This window comes from Thalassophryne amazonica, chromosome 17 (genome assembly GCF_902500255.1).
Source record: "Thalassophryne amazonica chromosome 17, fThaAma1.1, whole genome shotgun sequence".
Taxonomy (NCBI): Eukaryota; Metazoa; Chordata; class Actinopteri; order Batrachoidiformes; family Batrachoididae; genus Thalassophryne; species Thalassophryne amazonica.
Window position 1 is genome coordinate 16,159,162 of NC_047119.1, and position 22,669 is coordinate 16,181,830.

The following is a 22,669-nucleotide window of genomic DNA, read 5'->3' on the forward strand; positions in this document are numbered from 1 at the left end:
ACAAGAAAAACTTGACTGTTATTGTAAAATATTCACGAACTCAGTATAGCAAGGTGTAAACAGTGACCTCAGGGCCTGGTGGTCCAGGTGCACCACGAGGTCCTCTCTCTCCTGTTTTTCCCTGTGAAGGCAAAAATAGAAAACGGTAAGTACTCTTGCACATCCATTTAATTATCTCCAGTGAAGGGCAGAATTTTGATCTTTTAGAGAAGAGACTCATGCGATAACCTGTAGTCCTGGTTTTCCACGTACACCTGGTAACCCAGGTGCTCCCTGGATTCCCTGTTCAACACAAGCACAATCACAACAATGAAGGTTCAGAAGGAGCAGAACCCTGATTTCTGAGATGTCAAGATGTGCACAGTCTTGCTCGGCATCTCTCGAGGAACTCTTTTGTCCTGCGACAATGTTGCCCCTTGAATTTTTTTTTCAGGCCCATTTTGCAAGGTGCGTTGTGCGGAAAAATGTGCGGCGTTCCGAAACATAAAGCTAAAGTTAAGTGGTGAGCTCATTATTTATGTAATCCTGGTGGTTTAAAACAAACAAACAAACAAAAATAGTTTTCACAGAACAATCTGCAGATATTTTTCATATTAAAGAATACCCAAAGACTACAATCTCTTAGTTTCAGCTTCTCCAACAGCATCTATACTGCATGGGTGCAAACTATAAATTTGGGTATGAGCAAAATTTAATGTACCAGAATCCCCATCAGTTATCACAGACAGATCTCAGGGTGCATGTGCACCCACTTTTTTCCAGTCCAGACACATTGGTGAAGCATATCCACAGAAAAACAGACAGGGTGCAAGTTAATAACCTTTGTTCATGTGCTGCACAAAGACAGACTTCTTGTCCCATCAATCAGACCACGTTAGGAATCACAAAGTTTTATACTTTTTTAAAAAAATGCATCGTTTGGCTTTAGCAGTGAAGATGTCTGGTGTGTATGAATGTGAGAGAGCTTTTCATGAAAAAAATGTGTGCAGTGTAAAAATATATTTGGAGTTGGAGAGGAATGTCTGACTATTTTTTTTTTATGTCAACATTAGTCAAGTCTGTGGAGTAGATGTCAGATTCTGATGCCTGACACCTGCCATTAAAAGTTCTGACTGTACTAATGAGGACAGCGGCGGGAGTGAGTCGCATAGTGCTGCTACTATCATTAAGATCAAAACAAGATGATTTGCATGCTGTCAAATCACTAAGAAAATAACATTTACTTCACAGATGATTGTCTGTGTCAGAGAATACCAGAATAAAAGCAGCCTGGATGTGCTGAAATGATTATTGACATGCAAATTAATGGATATTTGACTGTATTAATTAATAATATAAAAAAAGAGATAATCATCCTTGACATGAGAAAAATGTGGTGAGGGTGGGCATTTTTTTTTCTTCCTTAGAAACAGGTACATACAACGACATTTCAAACCTGAAAAAACGACACATACAGCACCTGCATAGGAACTGAAATAGCTATTTTTAAAATAAATCTTGTTTCCATGTTGAATACAGTCAGCACACTGCACACTAGTAGTGTGATAAACATGCGTACTGTGCGTGAGTGACACGGAGCAACTGACTGTGGTTGTCAATCACCGTCTTTGGCCAAACCATACTTGCCACCTAGCGGACATGCTGGTTCTTGCACCAGCTGTACCGCCGTCAATGAAATTCACCAAAATAAAACAAACTGATACGGGGCAATTTCGGCATGCGGGCGGGAATGATAAACGAATGTTTTTGTTTTTTTTTTAAATGGAGCCTTATTAAAGTACTTCTGCCCCTGCAGGGGTTCTCGTTAGCCTGGCGGTTCACCAGACCTTCAATTACTAGGGGGTCTACGACCACTATCTTTGCACCCTCCCCCCCCACTCAGGACTAAACCAAACCAACTTTTTTAGGTTCCCTAGATGACCCCAAAACACAATCAGGATGGTCCCAAAAATAAAAACTGGCCTCAAGCCAGTTATCCAAGATGGCGTCCAAGATGGCTGCCAAAATAGGGTTTTTTCACTAAAACATCAATGATTTCTGACATTATTAAGTCTATTGTTTGTTCCTACTATGTATTTTAATGATAAGGGTCTATTGGCGGCCATTTTTGACACCATTTTGAATCTTAAACCCATGAATGAATTTAGTTTAGGCACAAATGAGTTTGCTGTGACCTGCAATGGTCTTCCCATTGAATCTCTGTGATATTTAAGTTGTTTACATGTTGTGTAAAGGTGTTTTAGTGAAAAAGAAAAAACCCTATTTTGACGGCCATCTTGGATAACTGGCTTGAGGTCAGTTTTTATTTTTTGGGAACATCCTGATTGTGTTTTGGGGTCATCTAAGGAACCTAAAAAAGTTGGTTTGGTTTAGTCCTAGGCTGTGTGTGCAAAGTTAGTGGTCGTAGCTCCCCTAGTAAATACTGTAGGAGAAACACTGTACAATGCTAAAAGAGTTTGCATAAAAATTTCCATAACCTGGACAGCAGACATCTGGCTAAATCATTGTCCGTAGGCACAGTCCTGCAGCAAAGCCTGTGTTACTGCATAACCGTGTGCCAGACAGACTGAAGGGGAGCAAACAGGAGGTGGAAGAGGAGAACGTGTGAGCATTAACAAAACGTATGTGCTCATTGCAGAGGCAAACCACCTTGTCTCCTTTGTAGCCGATCTCTCCTTGCTTTCCGGGAATGCCAATTTCACCCTGACAGAGCAAGGAGGAGGAGGTGGAGGAGGAGGGGATGAAATAGAGAAAGACAGAAAAACAAATGAAGACCATTAGGAGGGAATTGCAAAGTCCCACGTCGTCAATTGCATTCAGCTTTTTCCAACACACAGCAGGAATTACAGCTCTGTATATGACCAACACTAATGTACAATGAATCAAGCCAAGAACCAGACAACAGCAAATCCGGACAGAACATGAGCCAATGTCTTCATGTGGTGTCAATCTGTTTTTTGTTTTTTTTGGGGGGGGGGGGTTGTAAATCACTTCATACGCCCACGTCTTACTAAACAAGCATAAACTCAATGAATTTCTAATTAGGAGACGATTAAATAATTGTTATCTTATGTGTAGTCCGAGAAGCCAAATATGAACCCAGAAGCCTGTGATGTGCAATTTTGAACTCTGACTTTGGATAAGCTTCACCAAAACTGCAATCGTGTTCAGTTCACTTCAGCAACGTCACAGTATTTTTCCCTGTTCTTTTATTTGTGGTGATCAAGAACATCCTTCAAGCTTACCGCAATGTGCTTTATTGTGATCTCAGAACTATCAGTCATCTATGGCTAATATACAGGCGGATGTGCAATTAATTGGACAGTGGTACTATTTGGGTAATTTTGTCTCTGTACACCACCACAGTGGAGCTTCACAATGTGCTTCTGGTGGATATAGTATATAGACTTTTATAAGTAATGGGACAAACTAAATCTAAGGATCCTTTTTAATACAAACTATCACTTTTCCTTAGACCGGTCAGGCGATAGATGCATGAAAATTTCCAAGTCAGTGAATATTTTCTTAACTCTATTTACACCAGTTATGAAAAAATATACAAATTGTATGCTACTGTGTGGTAAATACATCTCCAGTATGAAGTGCAAGAAAGAGACAAGCAAAGGAAGCCATCAAGATACCCAGAGACCACTCTGGCAAAATTATACACTTTTGTGGCTGTGATTGAAGAAACTGTATATTGTGCAAATTTTGACTGTTTCATCATCAGTCACTGCTTCATGGTGGAGGGAAGCAGAGAAAAGTTAAACCAATGCTTGCGTGCCCTGTGAGCCTTCTGGCAAACTAGAAATTTCACTTCAGTGAAGGCACGCCACACCACGGTGAAGCTGTATAACTGGTGATGCAACAGGTAAAAGTTGGTCAAAGCTTCTCCAGCAACAATCCGACCCCTATAAATCCAGTTGTCTGGGTGTCTCGGTGGCTTCCCTCACTCCCTCACTACTCTCCCTTTTGTGTGTTCACTCAGTTTTTGAGGAATGAACACAGAGAGATATACCAAAGAGTACAATAGTGTTTGTATTTATTAATAACTGATGTAAAGGAAGTTCAAGACATATTCAATGAGTTGGATCTCCATTGTGGTGGTGTACAGAGGTGCAATTGCAGACGTGTCACGGTTGAGTTACTTATGGACCTGATTGTATGCTTTATTGAATTTTTAAAGCCATTGTGGCACCTACTTATGTCTCTGAGTTGAACTGAGAGCCTAATTGTCTTCCTGCACTACCCAGAACGTGTCCTGTCAAGGGCGACGGACCTTTGCTCTCCTGCCCTGCAGATGTGAAGCTCCCTGAAAAAGGATCTCATATCTCATTGTGCTCTTTCAAATCCTTACAACTCATTGTTTTTCTCTTTATTGTTATGGGACCATACATTCACAATGGCTGATGTGCCAAAACAGCTCCTCATCGTCCTCATTTTTTTTTTTTTTTTGTGGTAACAAGTGAACGATTATTGGGGGTAGAGAACCGTGTCAGACCCGTGCCAAAAAGCAAACAATTGAGTTTTTACTGGGGGTGCGCCTATAGTATGCTGTATTGTATCGCTTTGATATTGGACAAAATTATTGGATTGCGATGTTGGGATGGAACAAAAACAAAACAAAACAAACAACAACAACAACAAAACTAAAATCCGATCTGATCTGAGTCTTCTGTTGTATGTGGGCTATATATGTTTTCCTTTGGAAGACTATAGAATATGTGATTCACAGTTTGAGGTGATGTTTTGTTAGATGGCTGTTTTAGCAAAGTACATTCAGATAAATGTATTTAATTAACAGATTGTCATTTTAAGACAGGACAAAAGGTGTCGGTATTGGCGGATACTGAAAGTTCCATTTTTTACACATGAGCTCTGAAATGTGTTTAAATTGGTGCATGACTTGTGTAGAAGAAACCGTTTGCCAATTTGTGTAACAAAAACAGTGCACATGTGAGATTAATTGATTTGTGGCAGGTGAAACGTGACAGAATAAAGTCAGTATTTATTAATAGGCTTGTCGTATGTGGTGCAAGTTGATAACTGACTGTATTCATAGGTATCTGAGTTATTTTGGTTTCCACAAGGCCTGGCTTTTATTACAATCCACAGCTACAGTAAATTATCCTCTTTGTGATCAACATTAAACCCCATTATAGCATTTAGCTTTCCAAACCCAAATAATGAGCTGAAGTGTGAACGTTTGCGTGCTGGCAGCAAACAGGCCAACACGCCTATAGGAGGCAAGTTACCCTTTATCTCCCACAACAAAAAAAAACTAATTTATTACAACAACCACAGGGGGCTAAAATGCCAAACTTTAAAGTGCCTCTTTAAAAACCCCAGTTATTTATCAATTTATTTTCACTTTTAATTGCATTCTTCTATTTTCTGATCGTTTCATTATTTTGACAAAGAGCTCATTTTGGTATAAATTAGAGAAACCCATCCAATATGCTTTTACACTTTGTCAGCAAGCTGTTATCGTCTTAAAAACAGATGCGACTGTATTTAAAGTGAGGTGTCTATTCCTTCTAGGGAGATGTTGCTCTCCACATCCCTAAACTATAGCTGATCCTAGATGTGAGCAGAGCATGCAGAATGGTCCATGCCAATTGTGACCTAATCGGTATCACCTGTGGTGCCAAACCAACACCTACAATCCAGTCTCAGCATACCAGGGGCTTCACGAAAATTGTGAAGGCCCAGGGTGATAGCAGTACCCAAGTTATGTGTCAATTAAGTATTATGCAGGGATCAAAATATAAAAATATCTCAATTATGTGGGAATAGTGCTATTTGTCTGATGATAAAGATTCCTAAAAGGTATAATTTGTAGTATCTACAGCCTCACGTTGCTGAGTTATGAGTGAAAACAGAAAAAATGCAGATAATTGCACTAACAGGATTAAAAAAGGAAACATTTTGATTGTTTTGACTGTTTGGTCACCAAAGTAAATGGCAAAAAATAGTCAACATCCATTGATCCGATGACCTATAACAATGGTCAACAAGATTTTTATTGCATGGAGTTTGTCAGTGGATTTTGGGTAATTTGGGGGTGCTAAATCCAAATCTGGTGTTAGTTTTTGCCAATCACATCATGTTTTTGAGATATGAAAACATATTCTTGTATCAACCATGAAGCAAAATCTGCAGTCTCACACACCTCTTCGGTGGCATAAACGATATTACGGCTCTTGTTTACATTTTGTGAACCTGGTTTAAAACCTATGCTTTTGAAGCTGCTTTCGTGAAGGATTAGTAGCTTCAAACCCATGAGTGAATGAGCAACGTTTGCTTAATACATCAATAAGGAACATGCAGATTGCAAAAATCTGAGCCCCGATTCGGATTCAGCACCCCACAATTACCCTAAATCAGTTATCAAAGTCCATGCAAAAAATTTTTGTTGTTGTTGTTCTTGACCAGTGTAATGTAAGCATACCACATAGCAGACAGTGACATTGTGCAAACTTTATGAGGTTATCCTCATAAAAGTCCAAAAAGTAATGCACAAAAATTTATACATATTCCACATATTTCTCAGCCAGTTTGTCTTATTATTATTGATATTCAAACCCTAACCCTAACTAAAATGCTAATGCACATTTCTGAACATTCAATACAAAATGTGTTGTACATGTGTGCAGAAATTCTTTGTAATATGCTCGAGATGTCACTTTTTACTTGGAATATGATGGCTTTTGGAATCTTTCTGTTCAGGTAAATTTATGTAGTAGGGTTTTCAATATAATTACAGCATTTTAAAATTTTGATCCTTGTGTAATTATGAATAAATTTAGTAGTCCATGGTTGAATGCGAAGTCCATGAAGTCTTTAAAAAAGCAGTTTCAACCATAGCTTTTATATTAGTTATACCAGGGGAGCGTCTACATGCACAAATTCTGTGATGTTGAAGGTAAACATGAAACACCAACCGTCATTAATGATTAAAAATTAATCAAAACCCATTTTGCACCAGTCAACAGATTTAAAGTTGAATAAATATGGCTAGGATGCAAAGAAGTACATATCCAGCACATGCTGCTCAAACACAGGCCAATAATGGGAATATTCAGATCACCTTATCACCTTTCAGTCCTGGTTCTCCTGGGTTTCCGGGCACCCCCTGAAACAAAACACCCTGAGGGTTACAAAAGAAGGAACCTTACAAAACCAAATGACGCCATCATTCACCCTGATTATTAACATGTTACTTTGTGCACTGCACAGGAGAGTGGCAGAGATGAGAAGGTCAATCAGTAGCAAATTTAGATTCTAAATTTTACTCATTTCATAGAACACAAAATTATTACACAGCCTGCCAATATACAGTGCTTCCTGAAAGTATTCACAGCACTTCACTTTTTCCACATTTTGTTACGTTTCAGCCTTATTCCAAAATGGAGTAAATTCATTTTTTCCTTAAAAATTCTACTCACAACACTCTATAATGACAACATGAAAAAGGGCTTTTTTAAAATTTTTGCAAATTTATTAAAAAAACAAAAAACAAAAAACAACAACAACAACTAAGAAATCTCATGTACGTAAGTATTCACAGCCTTTGCTCAATACTTTGTTGATGCACCTTTGGCAGCAATTACAGCCTCGAGTCTTCTTGAATATGATGCCACAAGCTTGGTGCACCTATCTTTGGGCAGTTTTTCCCACTCCTCTTTGCAGCACCTCTCAAGCTCCATCAGGTTGGATGGGGAGCACCTGTGCACAGCCATTTTCAGATCTCTCCAGAAATGTTCAGGTCTGGGCTCTGGCTGGTCCACTCAAGGACCTTCACAGAGTTGTCCTTAAGCCACTCCTTTGATATCTTGGCTGTGTGCTGAGGGTCATTGTCCAGCTGAAAGATGAACCGTCACCCCAGTCTGAGATCAAGAGTGCTCTGGAGCAGGTTTTCATCCAGGATGACTCTGTACATTGCTGCATTCATCTTTCCCTCAATCCTGACTAGTCTCCCAGTTCCTCCTGCTGAAAAACACCCCCACAGCATGATGCTGCCACCACCATGCTTCACTGTAGGGATGGTGCCTGGTTTCCTCCAAACATGATGCCTGACATTCACACCAAAGAGTTCAATCTTTGTCTCATCAGACCAGAGAATTTTGTTTCTGATGGTCTGAGAGTCCTTCAGGTGCCTTTTGGCAAACTCCAGGTGGGCTGCCATGTGCCTTTTACTAAGAAGTGGCTTCCATCTGGCCACTCTACCATACAGGCCTGATTGGTGGATTGCTACGGAGATGGTTGCCCTTCTGGAAGGTTCTCCTCTCTCCACAGAGGAATGCTGGAGCTCTGACAGAGTGACCATCAGGTTCTTGGCCACCTTCCTGACTAAGGCCCTTCTCCCTGATTGCTCTGTTTAGACAGGTGGCCAGCTCTAGGAAGAGTCCTGGTGGATCCCAACTTCATCCATTTCCGAATGATGGAGGTCTTGTAGGCGAATTCCCAAAGACACTGAGGGAGGCTAGTATAGTTAAAATTTTTACCAGCGTTGGTGAAGGAAGACCAGACAGGTTTTATCATTATATGTTATATGTTATATATGTAGTATGTAATTGTGCTTTTTTTTAGTTTGTTTATTTAGAAATTGTTTATGTTGTATGGAAAAAAAGACAGAATCCTAATAAAAACAATGAAAACAAATGATGGAGGCCACTGTGCTCATTGGGACCTTCAAAGCAGCAGAAATGTTTCTGTACCCTTCCTCAGATTTGTACCTGTCTCAGAGGTCAACAGACAATTCCTTTGACTTCATGCTTGGTCTGTGCTCTGACATGTATTGTCAATTGTGGGACCTTATATGTAGACAGGTGTGTGCCTTTCCAAATCTCATCTAATCAACTGAATTTACCCCAGGTGGACTCCAATTAAGCTGTAGAAACATCTCAAGGATGATCAGTGGAAACAGGATGCACCTGAGCTCAATTTTGAGCTTCCTGGCGAACACTGTTATGTACATGTGATTGCTTTGTTAGTTTTTTATTTTTAATAAATTTGCCAAAATCTCATGAAAACTTTTTTTTCCCACATTGTCATTATGGAGTGTTGTGTGTAGAATGATGAGGGGAAAAAATGAATTCTCTCTATTTTGGAATAAAGCTGAAATTTAAAAAAAAATGTGAAAAAATGTCCACCATTGCGAATGCTTTCTGAATACACTGTAATGCCAAAAAACAGATTTAGTGAGTTAGTAAGACAGTGAATCTATCATTTTACATTTATGTTAGATTACCTTCAGTCCATTTGGTCCTGGAATGCCCATCTCTCCCACAGGTCCCATATCACCCTGACACCAGAGTCAAACAATGTGTATTAATTACTGATAATGATAGGCATAAAAACAAGTACCTTAATGGACTGATTTTCACATTTGTAAAATAATAAGTCAAGAAAAAGTGCCCTGGATAGTCTGGGAGCATGGGCTGATGCTATGCATTGCCGCAACCATCATACCACGAAACTGCCCCAGGTCCCAGATGGCAACAATTGATTCATCCCCAGCTCTCAAAAGTAACCATCTATTTACCACAGTGAGGACAGGCATGGGCGTCCCCTTGGCCTTCTCCAGTCAATGAGGTCCTAAACAATGAGGGACCTATGTGCTAGATCACGTACAGAGAAATGCGCCACATAGCCAAAATGTCATAGCTGACTCTCCTTCACAATGAAAGTATTATTCCTCATCAGAGTCTCTCTATGTAGCTGTTCGTTTGACACAAAGACATTCCAGCGATTCTCAAGGATCCTTCGAACAGACCTGGTACTGAAGACATCCAGTTGCTGCCTTAAGTCACCGGCTAGGGTCCAAGTCTCACTACTACACAGTAAGACAGTGGCACAAGGACCCTGAAAGACGTAGGCCTTCATTCTCCTGCAAATATATTGCCATCACCAACTACATCTGTCCAGCAACCTCATGACTTTTTCAGGTCTTCAATTTCAATTCAATTTATTTTCATTTATATAGCACCAAATCACAACAAGGTTGCCAAAAGGTGCTTCACACAAGCAAGATCCAACCCCACCAACCCCCAGAGCAACAGTGGCAAGGAAAACTCCCTCTGAGGAAGAAACCTCAAGCAGACCAGACCCAAAGGGGCGATCCCCTGCTTGGTTCATGCCACAGACACAAATTACAAAACAATTCACAAAACGAACATACAGGAAATGTTGCCAGTGCAGAGGACAGTTTCCGGAACAGATACCACACCCATCTCTGCATGGAACCACACCTCAAACAGAGAGAAAAGAAAAAAAAACAAAAAACAGAATCAAGCAACAAATACAGTGTAATTTGTCAGCATTAAGCAACAAGTAAAACAGAAGAAATGCTCAGGTGATCGCTGGCCACTAGCCCTAAATTTCATGAAAAGACCCTGAATTTAGATAAAGTTGAGGTAGAGGCCATCTTCCCAGGTGTCTCTTATTCTCAAAGGTGGAGAACCGAAGAACTTATCTCAAAGACATTCCAGCGATACTCAAGGATTCTTTGAAGAGACCTGGTATTAAAGACATCCAGTTGCTGTCTTGAGTCACCGGCTAAGGTCCAAGTCTCACTACTTTACAGTAAGACAGTGGCACAAGGACCCTGAAAGACTTGGACCTTCATTCTCCTGTAAATATATTGCCATCACTAAATACATCTGTCTAGCAACATCATGGCTTTTCAGGTCTTCCCAGGTGTCTCTCAGTCTCAAAGTTTGAGAACCGAAGAACTTATCTCAAAGACATTCCAGCGATAGTCAAGGATCCTTTGAAGAGACCTGGTACTAAAGACATCCAGTTGCTGCCTTGAGTCACCGGCTAGGGTCCAAGTCTCTCTACTTTACAGTAAGACAGTGGCACAAGGACCCTGAAAGACTTGGACCTTCATTCTTCTGTAAATATGTTGCCATCACTAAATACATCTGTCCAGCAACATCATGGCTTTTCAGGTCTTCCCAAGTGTCTCTCAGTCTCAAAGATTAGGAACCGAAGAACGTATCTCATTGTTGAGATAAGTGAATGTCTCTACAAGTTCAACACTTCCACTGCATACAGACGGACTTTGGAAGGCTGAGTCTGAGAAGTCATTGAAAGCCTGGATCTTAGTCTTGATCAGGGACGATTGCAAACCCAGACACTCAGATTCCATTGTTCACTCAGATTCCATGTTCATACATACATTTTTTTGGTTGATTGTTTGTTTGCTTGTTTTGATTTTAACACCCCCCAGTTGGTTGGGGTCACCACAACAAATCTGTAAGAGATCCACACTGGGATTTGTCACAAATTCAATGCTGGATGTCCTTCATGACGCAACTCCAGTTGGACACGGAGAAAAGCTGCAGCATGCAGCTCCCACCGTTTATGTGGTCTCACAGCCAAGACCTAATCAGGACCTACTCTGCTTAACTTCTGAAATCTGATGGGATCAGGTGTGCACAGAGTGACACAGCCATCATTAAACACTAAAAATATTTTACTCAGCCAAATTCACAGTTAAAAGGGATGGAACATGCAGACTAAATGCGTGATTCTATTCCATGTAATGCTGTGAGTGGCTTGAAATAAAATCTGTTCCATCACCTAAGGTGGGATCAGCACTGCACATTGTGCCTCAGAGCCAAAAAAAGCCAGAACAAGATTGTTATCGCAATAAGACAAAACAGAGCAGCGTTTCATTAAGGGCAACACAAATAGATTTTAAATTTGATCGGATTACCTAATTTCTTCTCAGTGTGAGAAAAGTAAGAAAAACCACATTACTGCTCCTGAATATTAATCCACACAAAGAATATGAGAGTGTTTCATAAGCGGCTACTAAGATAAGATAAGATAAGATAAGATAAGACTTTATTGCTCTCACAGTGGAGAAATTCACGTTACATGTTACTAGTCACCTCATTATCTTTCTTAATGAATTAATGCCAGATTTTAATTAATCAAATGCTATATTTGTTATTCCCAGAATGACAGTTAGGCTGAACACGAAAAGAAAAGACAAATATGAGCTCCTAATGCATACTGTTAACTTCAGTTTGAAGGTAATTACATCCATATCAGGTGAGCACAGAGACCAGGCCTGGTAAAAAAAAATAAAAAAATAAAATAAATATAAAAATAGACTTTTTTCTAAAAAGTCATGATTTTTCAATCTTTTTCGATTTAAATCAACTTTAATTGATTTTAATTTAGTTTTTTCATTTTTATTTATTTCACTCTTCTAAATGAGACTATACAAATAATATTATTAGTTATAAAAATTTATTGACATGTTAAAACATAAAGGTGCACATACAACATGTACAAATACCATTAATTAATGGTATTGATTTTGTATTTCGGTGATGTTTTAAGTAGTGAGTTCCAAAAAAATCACGTTTTATGATTTTTTTTAACTGCGATTTAAATCATGATTTAAATCGGCTGATTTAAATCATACCAGCCCTGTCAGAGACATTAACTTATTTCGGCAGTGATGTTCATGGCTCAAGGTCCTCAGCCTTTGAGATCAGAAAAAGCTTGGGAAGAACTTATAGAGTGATATGGTTGCTGGACAGGTGTGTTTGGTGAGGGCTAGAGCTTTGCAGTAGAATGAAGGTCAAAATCTTTCATGGTCCTGATGCCTCTTGTATTACTGTATAGTTGGGAGACTTGTACGTTAAACTCTGATTTACACAGATGACTGGATGTCTTTGATAATGGGTCCCTTCAGAGGTTCCTTGGGGACAGCTGGATTGACATTTTGTGACATGATCGGTTACTTAAGGAGACTAAAATGAGGAGAATCACTTGCATTGTGAGGGAACATCAGCTACGACATTTTGGACATATGGCGCTTTTCTTTGTGTATGATCCCCGTGTAGGTGCCTCAGTATTGAGGACTCCAGTAGCTGCAGAAGGCCAAGGGGACGTCCATGTTTCACCTGGCTGCAACACATAGATGATTACCTTCGACAGGTGGTGAAGGGTTTATTGTCTGCCTTTGGGGGTGGGGGTGAGGGTGTTGCTATCCAGGTGGCGCCATGCCGTGCTAAGCACACATCATCTCAGACTCAACTTGGTGCATGTAGCCTGTCTTTAGCTCCAAACCTCTAGGGGGCCCACTGACACTAAATGTGCCTTCTACTTTGATTTTCCAGCCCATCTTACAAAAACTAGAACCATTCAAATTCTTTTCCAAAGAATGACCTCAGTGGGCCCAACAAAAAGTGATACCAGGGTGCAAAAGCAAAATTTTCATCCATGAGCTCAGACACAAAATCTCCAAAGAGAGGAGGAAAAGATGCTCAGAGAGCAACCGTATGAGAAAGGCCTGCAGTCCCCAGAGAAGAGTGCTTGTATATTTATATCTCTGTAGTGCAGCTCAGTGCTGCTGTGTCGATGTACGCAGGGGACACGAAGCAGAGCTGTAATCAGAAAGGCCTCCATTGCTCCAATTACAGGCCTGCTACCGCCGCTTGTGGCCTAGAATAGACGGCAGCAATGGGAGAAGACGGAGCATGGAGAAAAACCAGCACGACATTGTAATCAGACAGAATTTTGCGGCTGTTGGGTTGGGCAGGCTCGGACTAGGCTAGGTGATGGGTGGGCGAGGGCGGAGGCGTGGGTGTTCCCGTTCCAAAACAGCTAATTAGAGAGGGATCTGTGAGATAAACAAGATCGCTTCAAGACCCAGCTGATTGGCAGCTGCATCATATTTATTTGAGATTGCGTGGATTCCAAATAGCATCTATAGTCACACAATTACAGTTGTGTGAACTACGTTTAATATGTTTCAGCAACTTAGACATACGCAGTGTATTTAAATATAATCCTCTACTGGTATTTATCTGTGGAGATATATGATGCTTTGAATCGAGAGATGCTTGACACTCACAATAAGTCCAGGAACTCCATTTGGACCGGGGGCTCCCATCTCACCCTAGTCACAGAGGAGAGAAGAAAATGTAAGTGAGATGAAGGGAGAGGGAGAAGGAGCAAGTTTCTGGGGTTATTGGCTCTTTTTTTAAACAAACACGCTCAGAAGAGTGGCTCAGTGTTCGTCACGGCCTATGAGAGGGGGCTGTGTGCTCGTTTACGTATATCCAAGGTGAGGGTGTGTGGGGGATGTGAGCCTGTCATCCCACTGTGGCACTTTCAAACATGCAGCTTCCTCTTGGCTCAAACAATGACAGATCCATTGCAAAACTGCATAATGTACATCCACAAAACTCAGCAGTACTCGTGCTGAACTGTTCTCAAAGATCTGGCAACATAAAATTTTATGCTAATGCACCGCTTACTATTCCTGGATAGCACCTCCTTATATGTGCGTAACTGTGCACGATAAAGTCTACAGCTGATGGAGTAAGTGGTGCAAATATATTCCTGCAGGCTTTTCAATGAGCACAGCAAAGGAATGTAGTGAAATTAAATAAATTTGTGTGGGGCAAGTAATGTAAACTGTTCAGTTCACAAGTAATCTACCCTACGAGTACTGCCAAAAAGAAAAAAAAAGTCCAAAGCATCCCTAAAATACGTGCATGTGCATGAAACAGCTACTCTCAGTTTATGAGAATGCATGCATGCGGGAGTTCCCCGCATCTGTACATGCACATGAACGGTTCCGTATGATTTTTAAAGTGGGTGAGCGAAGCATAACAGGTTGTGAGACGTACTGGCTCTCCATCTGGTCCAGGTGGTCCTCTCTCCCCAAAGTCCCCTGGAAATCCCTGAGGAGGGAGAGAGTGGCTTTTAAGCTCGACTGAATGCAAGATGACTAACATATGTGCAAACTAGCTTCATGCATTTTCAGAGTCATAACGTCTGCGTTACTGATACACAACAGTAGTTATCAATTATATATTAACTGTCAGCTCAGGAGACTCAATTGTGCAAAATGGTGTCAAAAATTTAAAATTATTCAAATATAGCATAAAAAAGATTGTTTCCTTCCATGCATATGTGCAATAAACCTATATGTGTTTTACCATGAGAGTAAAATTACTTTGCAGAAATGCCACTAACTGCTCTACTACAAAAGAAAAAAGGTGCTGCGACTGTAATTGTACCGCCATTACAACAAGTCAGACTGAATGCAAGACGACTAACATATGTGCAAACTAGCTTCATGCATTTTCAGAGTCATAACTTCTGCGTTACTGATACACAACAGTAGTTATCAATTATATATTAACTGTCAGCTCAGGAGACTTGATCATGCAAAACGGTGTCAAAAATGAAAAATTATTCAAATATAGCATAAAAAAGATTGTTTCCTTCCATGCATATATGCAATAAAACCTATATGTGTTTTACCATGAGAGTAAAATTACTTTGCAGAAATGCCACTAACTGCTCTACTACAAAAGTAAAAAAGGTGCTGCTACTGTAATTGCACTGCAATTACAACAAGTCCGACTGAATGCAAGAAGACTAACATATGTGCAAACTAGCTTCATGCATTTTCAGAGTCATAACGTCTGCGTTACTGATACGCAACAATAGTTATCAATTATATATTAAGTGTCAGCTCAGGAGACTTGATCATGCAAAAATGAAAAATTATTCAAATACGTATATCTCAAAAAAGATTGTTTCCTTCCATGCATATGTGCAATAAAACTTATATGTGTTTTACCATGAGAGTAAAATTACTTTGCAGACATGCCACTAACTGCTCTACTACAAAAGAAAGAAAAAAAGGTGCTGCTACTGTAATTGCACTGCAATTACAACAATTTCCCTCACTCAAACATAATATTCGCTATAAAAAAGTTTGAAATACGTGCAAAATAAGTGTATAATAGTCCTAGTATGAGCATTAAATCTATCAGCTGCAGGGTGTGGACAGCAAACTATGCTACTTAGGGTGAGTACTTTCTAAATGCAGCATGAGAGACCAGCGGCCGAGTCATTATTCTGTCTGTTTTGCAGTAAACGAGACACTCCTGTGAACTTTGCAACCAGATGGTGGTGTTGCGAGGGGAAACCACATCCAGAAAGCACAATGCAGCTGAGCCAGTCTATCCAGAAACACTCATAATACCTACATTCAGCTACTCCAACCTCCACACATTGATTGGAAGCACTAGATAGATACTGCCTGTTTTTGCTAGAGTAAAACTATAAAACCTGTATGCTGATGATAATCTCAAACCTGAACTTGAAATAGAAACACAAAAGTTTTTGGGAATATTATTTAAGTTAGTATATCCAGCTGATTAACTTTTGGAAGTTATAGGTAAAAGGTCAAGGTCAAGCAACACACTGTGCAAAAGTGTCATGTTTTCCAAAATCTCCGCTACCAATGTGGCTAGAGATTTGATCCAAAGCCCATATTGATCATTAATATATTTGTGATTGACAGTTTATTTCTTTTTTTACTATATACAACTTCATATTATGACTTCTTCATGTATTTATCATGAAGTCACTTCCACAAGTCAAAAACCTTTTTAATGATATTGCCGCAATCACAGTTCAGCTAATCAGCTAACAGCTAATTAGTGAAGCTAACTGTTTTGTTGGAAGATTAGCTTTTCAGCTGCTTTTGAAAATATTGATCAGAGCTATTAGCTTCCACTAAATTTATTTCTGGTAACATTCATTAATTTTCACATCTCATCTTCAGCCGCTTATCCGGGATCGGATCGCAGGGGCAACAGCTCCAGCAGGGGACCCCAAACTTCCCTTTCCTGAGCCACATTGACCACCGCTGACTGGGAGATCCTGAGGCGTTCCCAGGCCATTGTGGAGATATAATCTCTCCACCTCATCCTGGGTCTTCCCCAGGGTCTCCTCCCAAATGGAACACCTCCCCAGGGAGGTCCCCAGGGGGCATCCTTAGCAGATGCACAAATCACCACAGCTGGCTCCTGTCAACATGAAGGGGCAGTGGCTCAACTCCGAGCTCATAATGAATGACTGACCTTTTCACCTTATCTCTAACTATATCTCCCGTGATATAGTTCTTCTGCTCATGACCCAACCCTCATGATCATAGTTGAGAGTAGGAATGAAGATTGACCAGTAGCTTGAGAGCTTCGCCTTCTGGCTCAGTTCCCTTTTCGTCACAACAGTACAGTAGAGGGAATGAAATAACGCCCCTGCTGTGCCGATTCTCCAGCCAATCTCACGCTCTACTGTCCCCTCACTTGTGAACAAGACCCCGAGATATTTGAACTGCTTCACTTGGGGAAAGACCTCATTCCCTACCCGGAGTAGGCAATCCATCGGTTTCCTGTTGAGAACCATGGCCTCAGATTTAGAGGTGCTGATCCTCATCCCAGTCGCTTCACACTCAGTTGCATCTGATCCAGTGAGTACTGGAGGTCACAGGCTGTTGAAGCCAACAGGACCACATCATCTGCAAAAAGCAGTGATGAGACCCTGAGCCCACCAAACTGGAAACCCTCCTCCCCCCGACTACGCCTCAATATCCTGTCCATGAATATCACAAACAGGATTTATGACAAGGCGCAGCCCTAGCGGAGGCCAACCCCCACCAGAAACGAGTCTGGAGCCTATCCCAGTGGTCACTGGATGAGAGGCGGGGTACACTTTAACCAGACCGCCAATCTATGGCAGCACCACATATAGACTTATAAACCTGTACACTGCACTCACAGCCACTGAGGTGTCAGAAAAAACAGTAGCAAAAAAGATAAACTGCCTTTTCTTTATGTGGTTATAAATAAGGATTTGCTTGGAGTTAAGTGTGCAGAAATTTCTTATTATTTAGCATCACATATAGACAAACACATTCTGTACTGTGCACTGCTATTTATTTCATTTGGTCATTTAATTATTTATGCATTTGGCATAAATGAAGTCATAATGAAGCCATTAGGAAACCAAAAACACCATAATAGTACCTCCACTATCAGTATGGTTAAATATTTCATCAAAAGCTCATATTTATGAGTCAAATATTTGTGATTGATTGGTGTAGTGACTTCACGACAAACCAAAACAAGCGATAATATGAAGTCATGTAGTAGAACAAGACACTTTTCTAGTGATATCGCCACTGTCTACATAGCTAGTGAGATGATCTGGAGCTTATATTAATCAGCAAACAGTTTGCCAGAAATTCTGTACAAATAAAGTCATTAGGGAGTCATAAAATGACTTCGCAGCCCAGAAAACACATTTTTGAAATATCTCCTTCATGATATACGCTTTTATCTTAGCGCGCAGAGTATGTATGCGCGCTCTGTATTCCCTAGAAGTGCTCACCTCTCCTTCGAATAATTAATACGTCACATTCGATCGTAATACTGTAAGTGCACTGCTTTATCTCGCTCTTTAATTGGAAAAAATATGTGCAAAAGAAAAGTAAGAAGCCAGACAGTGACCCAAATACTGATTCATAGAGCTGTCGTCACTGAAGCATGAATGAGGGACAAACGTGAGGAAACAGATTTGACAAGAGTAATAAAAAATCCTTTGAAGAAGTCACGAGGAACTTCAGTGTCTCTCTGCTTTTACACGACGTTAGAAATCGCCGGTGTCCCACCGTATTGCTTCAAGATGAAAAAAAAACAAACAAACCCAAAGCATCACAAAGCAGCGGCGCAGAACTTCAGAAACTGGAACGAGCCTCAAAACAAGCAGAGCTCCAAAATGTAAACAAAACCAAAATAAACGGATCTAAAACTCATCAATAACAACAACAACAATAACAGCAAAGGAGTTCAGATGGAGAACTGCTGGCACTGCAGTTTGGAAACGTCTGGTTTTTATGTTCTCCGACATTTTAGAAGCATCAACTCCCTGGTGTCTCTTTGGTGTGTGTGTGTTTGTCTGTGTGTGTGTGTGCGTATTTGCGTCCTCGACAGAGCACTGCGGTTATAGCCATAAAAATGTCTGGATCTGGCTCAGGTGCTTCTCTTGTGCTTTCTCCTTTTTCTGTTGGGTGGTGTTGGGGTAGGGTGGAGGGGTTGGGGGGGGCTATCCTACATCTTTCCATTTTCCACGCAGGAGGAGTGAGCTCAGATTCTCAGCAATCGTCTGCAAGAATGAGAAGTGTGCCGTGTTGTGTTGTTTGGTACAGAAAGCAGAACTACAGCCTGCGATTACAGTCATTCCACGTCATTGTGTACCCCCCACCCCACATCCCCCCCCAACCTTTCAAAACAGTTACAAAAAGGCTTATATTGTCGTAAAAGTGCCTTAAATCCACTAATTGCTCTATTTCTTTTTTATAACACTCGCAAAAAGAAATCCTCACACATTCACACCTTAACTTTACACACATCCGCATCTACTGCCTAAAAAAATGTTACAAAGTTGAACAGTAGTTTTAAACAGGAAGCAGACTTGCGCATGCTCAGACATTTTGACCTATAAATGCCTTATTTACAGAAAAGCCAGTAAGCAACAGCTGCGACATGATCTCAGTAGTGTTGCGGGCTTTCTTACTGAAACTCTGCCAACTGACTTGGAGTATAACACATAACAGAAACCAAAGGCGAATTTCAACTGGCATGACTCCATGCAGAGAGGGTGGGGGTGCAAAACCACTTTAAGCCAACAAAAACCTTTTCTTTTTTCATCCAAGACCCCAACACAAGGCTGATGGGACACCACAGTATTCCTCCTGCAGTTAACCCTCGTCAACAGCTATGGAAATACTGACTCAAAGAATGATGTGATAAATTTTCACAGATGCAGGTGCTTACACCAAAAGGCTTCAGTGCAACCCAAATACAGGAATGAATTCAAAAGTAAATTTATGCAGTTGGCTCACTTTAATAGGGTTATGATCAAGCGACAACCTCCACTGCTGAAAAATGAAGCTAATGTGGAAGTGCCAAAACACGCAGTTCCTTGAATGGCCACACGAGGCTCTCTCTGAAAGGGAGTCAATCCCCGTAGATGCTCACGTTACTAAGCCTAATTAAACAGCAGATATAACATTTTTTGCAACCTCGTACAAAAATGATTTTGGTATCTTTAGCTACTTTCCCCATTCAGGACAACCTATCCATTTTTTTTTCAATTTCAATTTGTTTTCATTTATATAGCGCCAAATCACTAATCACTTCCTGGCAAGGTCACAAGTCTTCTCTATGTCTGTTTTTGTGACCTCTGAGTGCTTCATCCTGACATCATTGGTGCTGACTTGAATAACTATGTGAATCTTTTAGTAAGCCACCAAGCAAATCTTGCCACAGAAAAATCTATATGCTGATTTGTAAAGACCATCATTTGTTTTAGGAATTTGCACTCATTTATCTACTGTTATGTTAATATTCGCCCCATTTGAGCTTCACAGCCGCTCTTCAAAGACCTGTGCGTGACATCACAAAGGGTTTGTCCAGTGTATATACAGTCCGCTTATGGCAGAACAGTAATATCACCTATCAAAGTAAACATCACAATTAGCAGAATGAAATTCAGAAGACATTCATGCATCTCATTATGGCACAATTCATTACATTTGGAAAGAGTATCTGTAAAGTATGTTGAGACAAAACTTTACCGGCCTACCCATCTTGCCCCTCTTCCCTGGTTCACCGGGAATGCCCTAAAAATCAAAGCAGCAGAAAGAGGTAGAAATAGAAAAGAGAAACAGAAATGAGCAGAGAGAAAACCAGACAAAATGAAAAGGGTTGAAGAAGACAGAAACAAAATCAAAAGAAAAAGAAACATTATATAAACAAGTAGAACTAATGTCCAGCCAAATTTTACACACTAATACAATATAGGATATGTAAACAGAATCCTAATCATTATTTACTTCGAGAGCATTATGTCTGTGTGAACACAATAACTGAACTATGCATTCTATAAATATTCTGAATGTGAAGTCTCTTTTCAAGTATTATTGAGGTATGGCCATTAGAATAATTTGTGCAAAATAGCATGTTAATTAACATATTTGTGTATGTCATTCTATTTTTACACAATTATATAAGCACAAACCGAACAAAAATTCTGTTATAAACCTTTCTTAAGTGATGAATGCGAAAAAAAGAAAAAACAAACAAACAAACACTTCATCATATTTAATATGCAGATATAGGCACCAAACAATCTCAAAGTCTAATCCACTCATTTACTCTACATGGGGACACCTGCAGAGTAAAATTTACTCAGTAAAATTTACTCTGCCCGGATAGCATTTGGTCCCAGTCTAAATAGAGTAAAATACACTCTATTATTACTAGGGGAGCTACGACCACTACCTTTGCACCCCCCACCCCCCACCCCTCCAGAACTAAACCCAACCAACTTTTTTAGGTTCCTTAGATGACCCCAAAACACAATCAGGATGTTCCCAAAAATAAAAACTGGCCTCAAGCCAGTTATCCAAGATGGCCACCAAAATAGGTTTTTTTTCACTAAAACCCCTTTAAACAACAGATAAACAACTTAAATATCACAGAGCATCAATGGGAAGACCATTGCAGGTCACAAAAAAATAATTTGTGCCGAAACTAAATTTATTCATGGGTTTAAGATTCAAAATGGTGTCCAAAATTGCCACCAATAGACACTTATCACTGAATCGCTGTGATATTTAAGTTGTTTATATGTCGTTTAAAAGTGTTTTAGAGAAAAACCCTATTTTGGTGGCCATCTTGGACACCATCTTGGATAACTGGCTTGAAGCCAGTTTTTATTTTTGGGAACATCTTGATTGTGTTTTGGGTTCATCTAAGGAACCTTAAAAAGTTGGTTTGGTTTAGTCTTGGGGGGGGATGCAAAGGTAGTGGTCGTAGCTCCCCTAGTATATAGAGTGAAATCAGCTCTACTGCCTTGTCAAATCAAATGTTTCTACTCCAACAGGAGTTGATTTTACACTGTGATAGAGTTGATTTAGCACTAGAGTATATTTAACTCTATTTGGACTGTGACCAAATGTTATCCCAACAGAGTAAATTTTACTTTCTGTGTACTGTATAAGTTTCAAGAGTTTTCATGTACTATGTTCACATTAGAAATTAATTAATCTTCACTACAATTCAAATATATGCACCAAACAACCACAACATACAACCAACTTATTTCTACTCCAAGTGTCAAATTTTCCCCCATTTGTTGTTAGAGCATCACCACATTCGAAAGAGAAATCACTATGCTGGGATTACTATGCAAATATATAGATAAAATGTCATCATCTACGCCGTAGGCGGTACCTATTTTATAAGTATAAACCCCCCAGAAGCTATAGAGTTTTAGCCATGCTCATGCTCCCCAGAACCATTTTACTGAAAAAAAGTCTTAAGGATCTAAATGACATGGTGAGATGGTGAGGTGCTTCCAGTCATGTGAGAGGAAAATAAAGAAAAATACTTAAAATGGCAGGGGAGTCAAGAGGACCCAGGTTGGGGGGAGGGGGAGAGGGGGTCTGGGGAGCAAAATCCTCCAGAAGATGAAGGTTTTTATCCATGCTAATGCTCCCCAGAACAATTTTACTGAAAAACGTCTGAAGGACCTAAATGACATGATGAGATGGTGAGGTGCTTTGCTCATTAATGTCGGCGACATAAACATATTTTTTATGTTTTTTGTAAGTTACACCGATCATTCAATCAATCTATTGATCTCGAGAAATCAGAAGTGTATGTTCTTGATATTCTACTTTCCAATTATATTTTCATTAAGACCTTTAATAAACCCACATGTATGTACCATTAAAGCCTACAATAATTTATCATTAACAAATCGTGTC

The 22,669-nt window shown here is 40.0% G+C and overlaps 1 protein-coding gene across 1 annotated transcript in view; it reads right to left on the reverse strand.

Moving 5' to 3' along the window:
- The window catches only part of col27a1a (collagen, type XXVII, alpha 1a), a 176,848-nt gene that overhangs the window by 74,136 nt on the left and 80,043 nt on the right, over window positions 1–22,669 (reverse strand). Inside the window, exons 12-19 of the mRNA XM_034191963.1 lie at window positions 20,474–20,518; window positions 14,664–14,717; window positions 13,883–13,927; window positions 9,254–9,307; window positions 7,091–7,135; window positions 2,650–2,703; window positions 229–282; window positions 68–121 (exon numbers count right to left, since the gene is read on the reverse strand). Of these exons, the coding sequence (XP_034047854.1) occupies window positions 68–121; window positions 229–282; window positions 2,650–2,703; window positions 7,091–7,135; window positions 9,254–9,307; window positions 13,883–13,927; window positions 14,664–14,717; window positions 20,474–20,518 (405 nt within the window). The remainder of the gene's footprint in view (window positions 1–67; window positions 122–228; window positions 283–2,649; window positions 2,704–7,090; window positions 7,136–9,253; window positions 9,308–13,882; window positions 13,928–14,663; window positions 14,718–20,473; window positions 20,519–22,669) is intronic.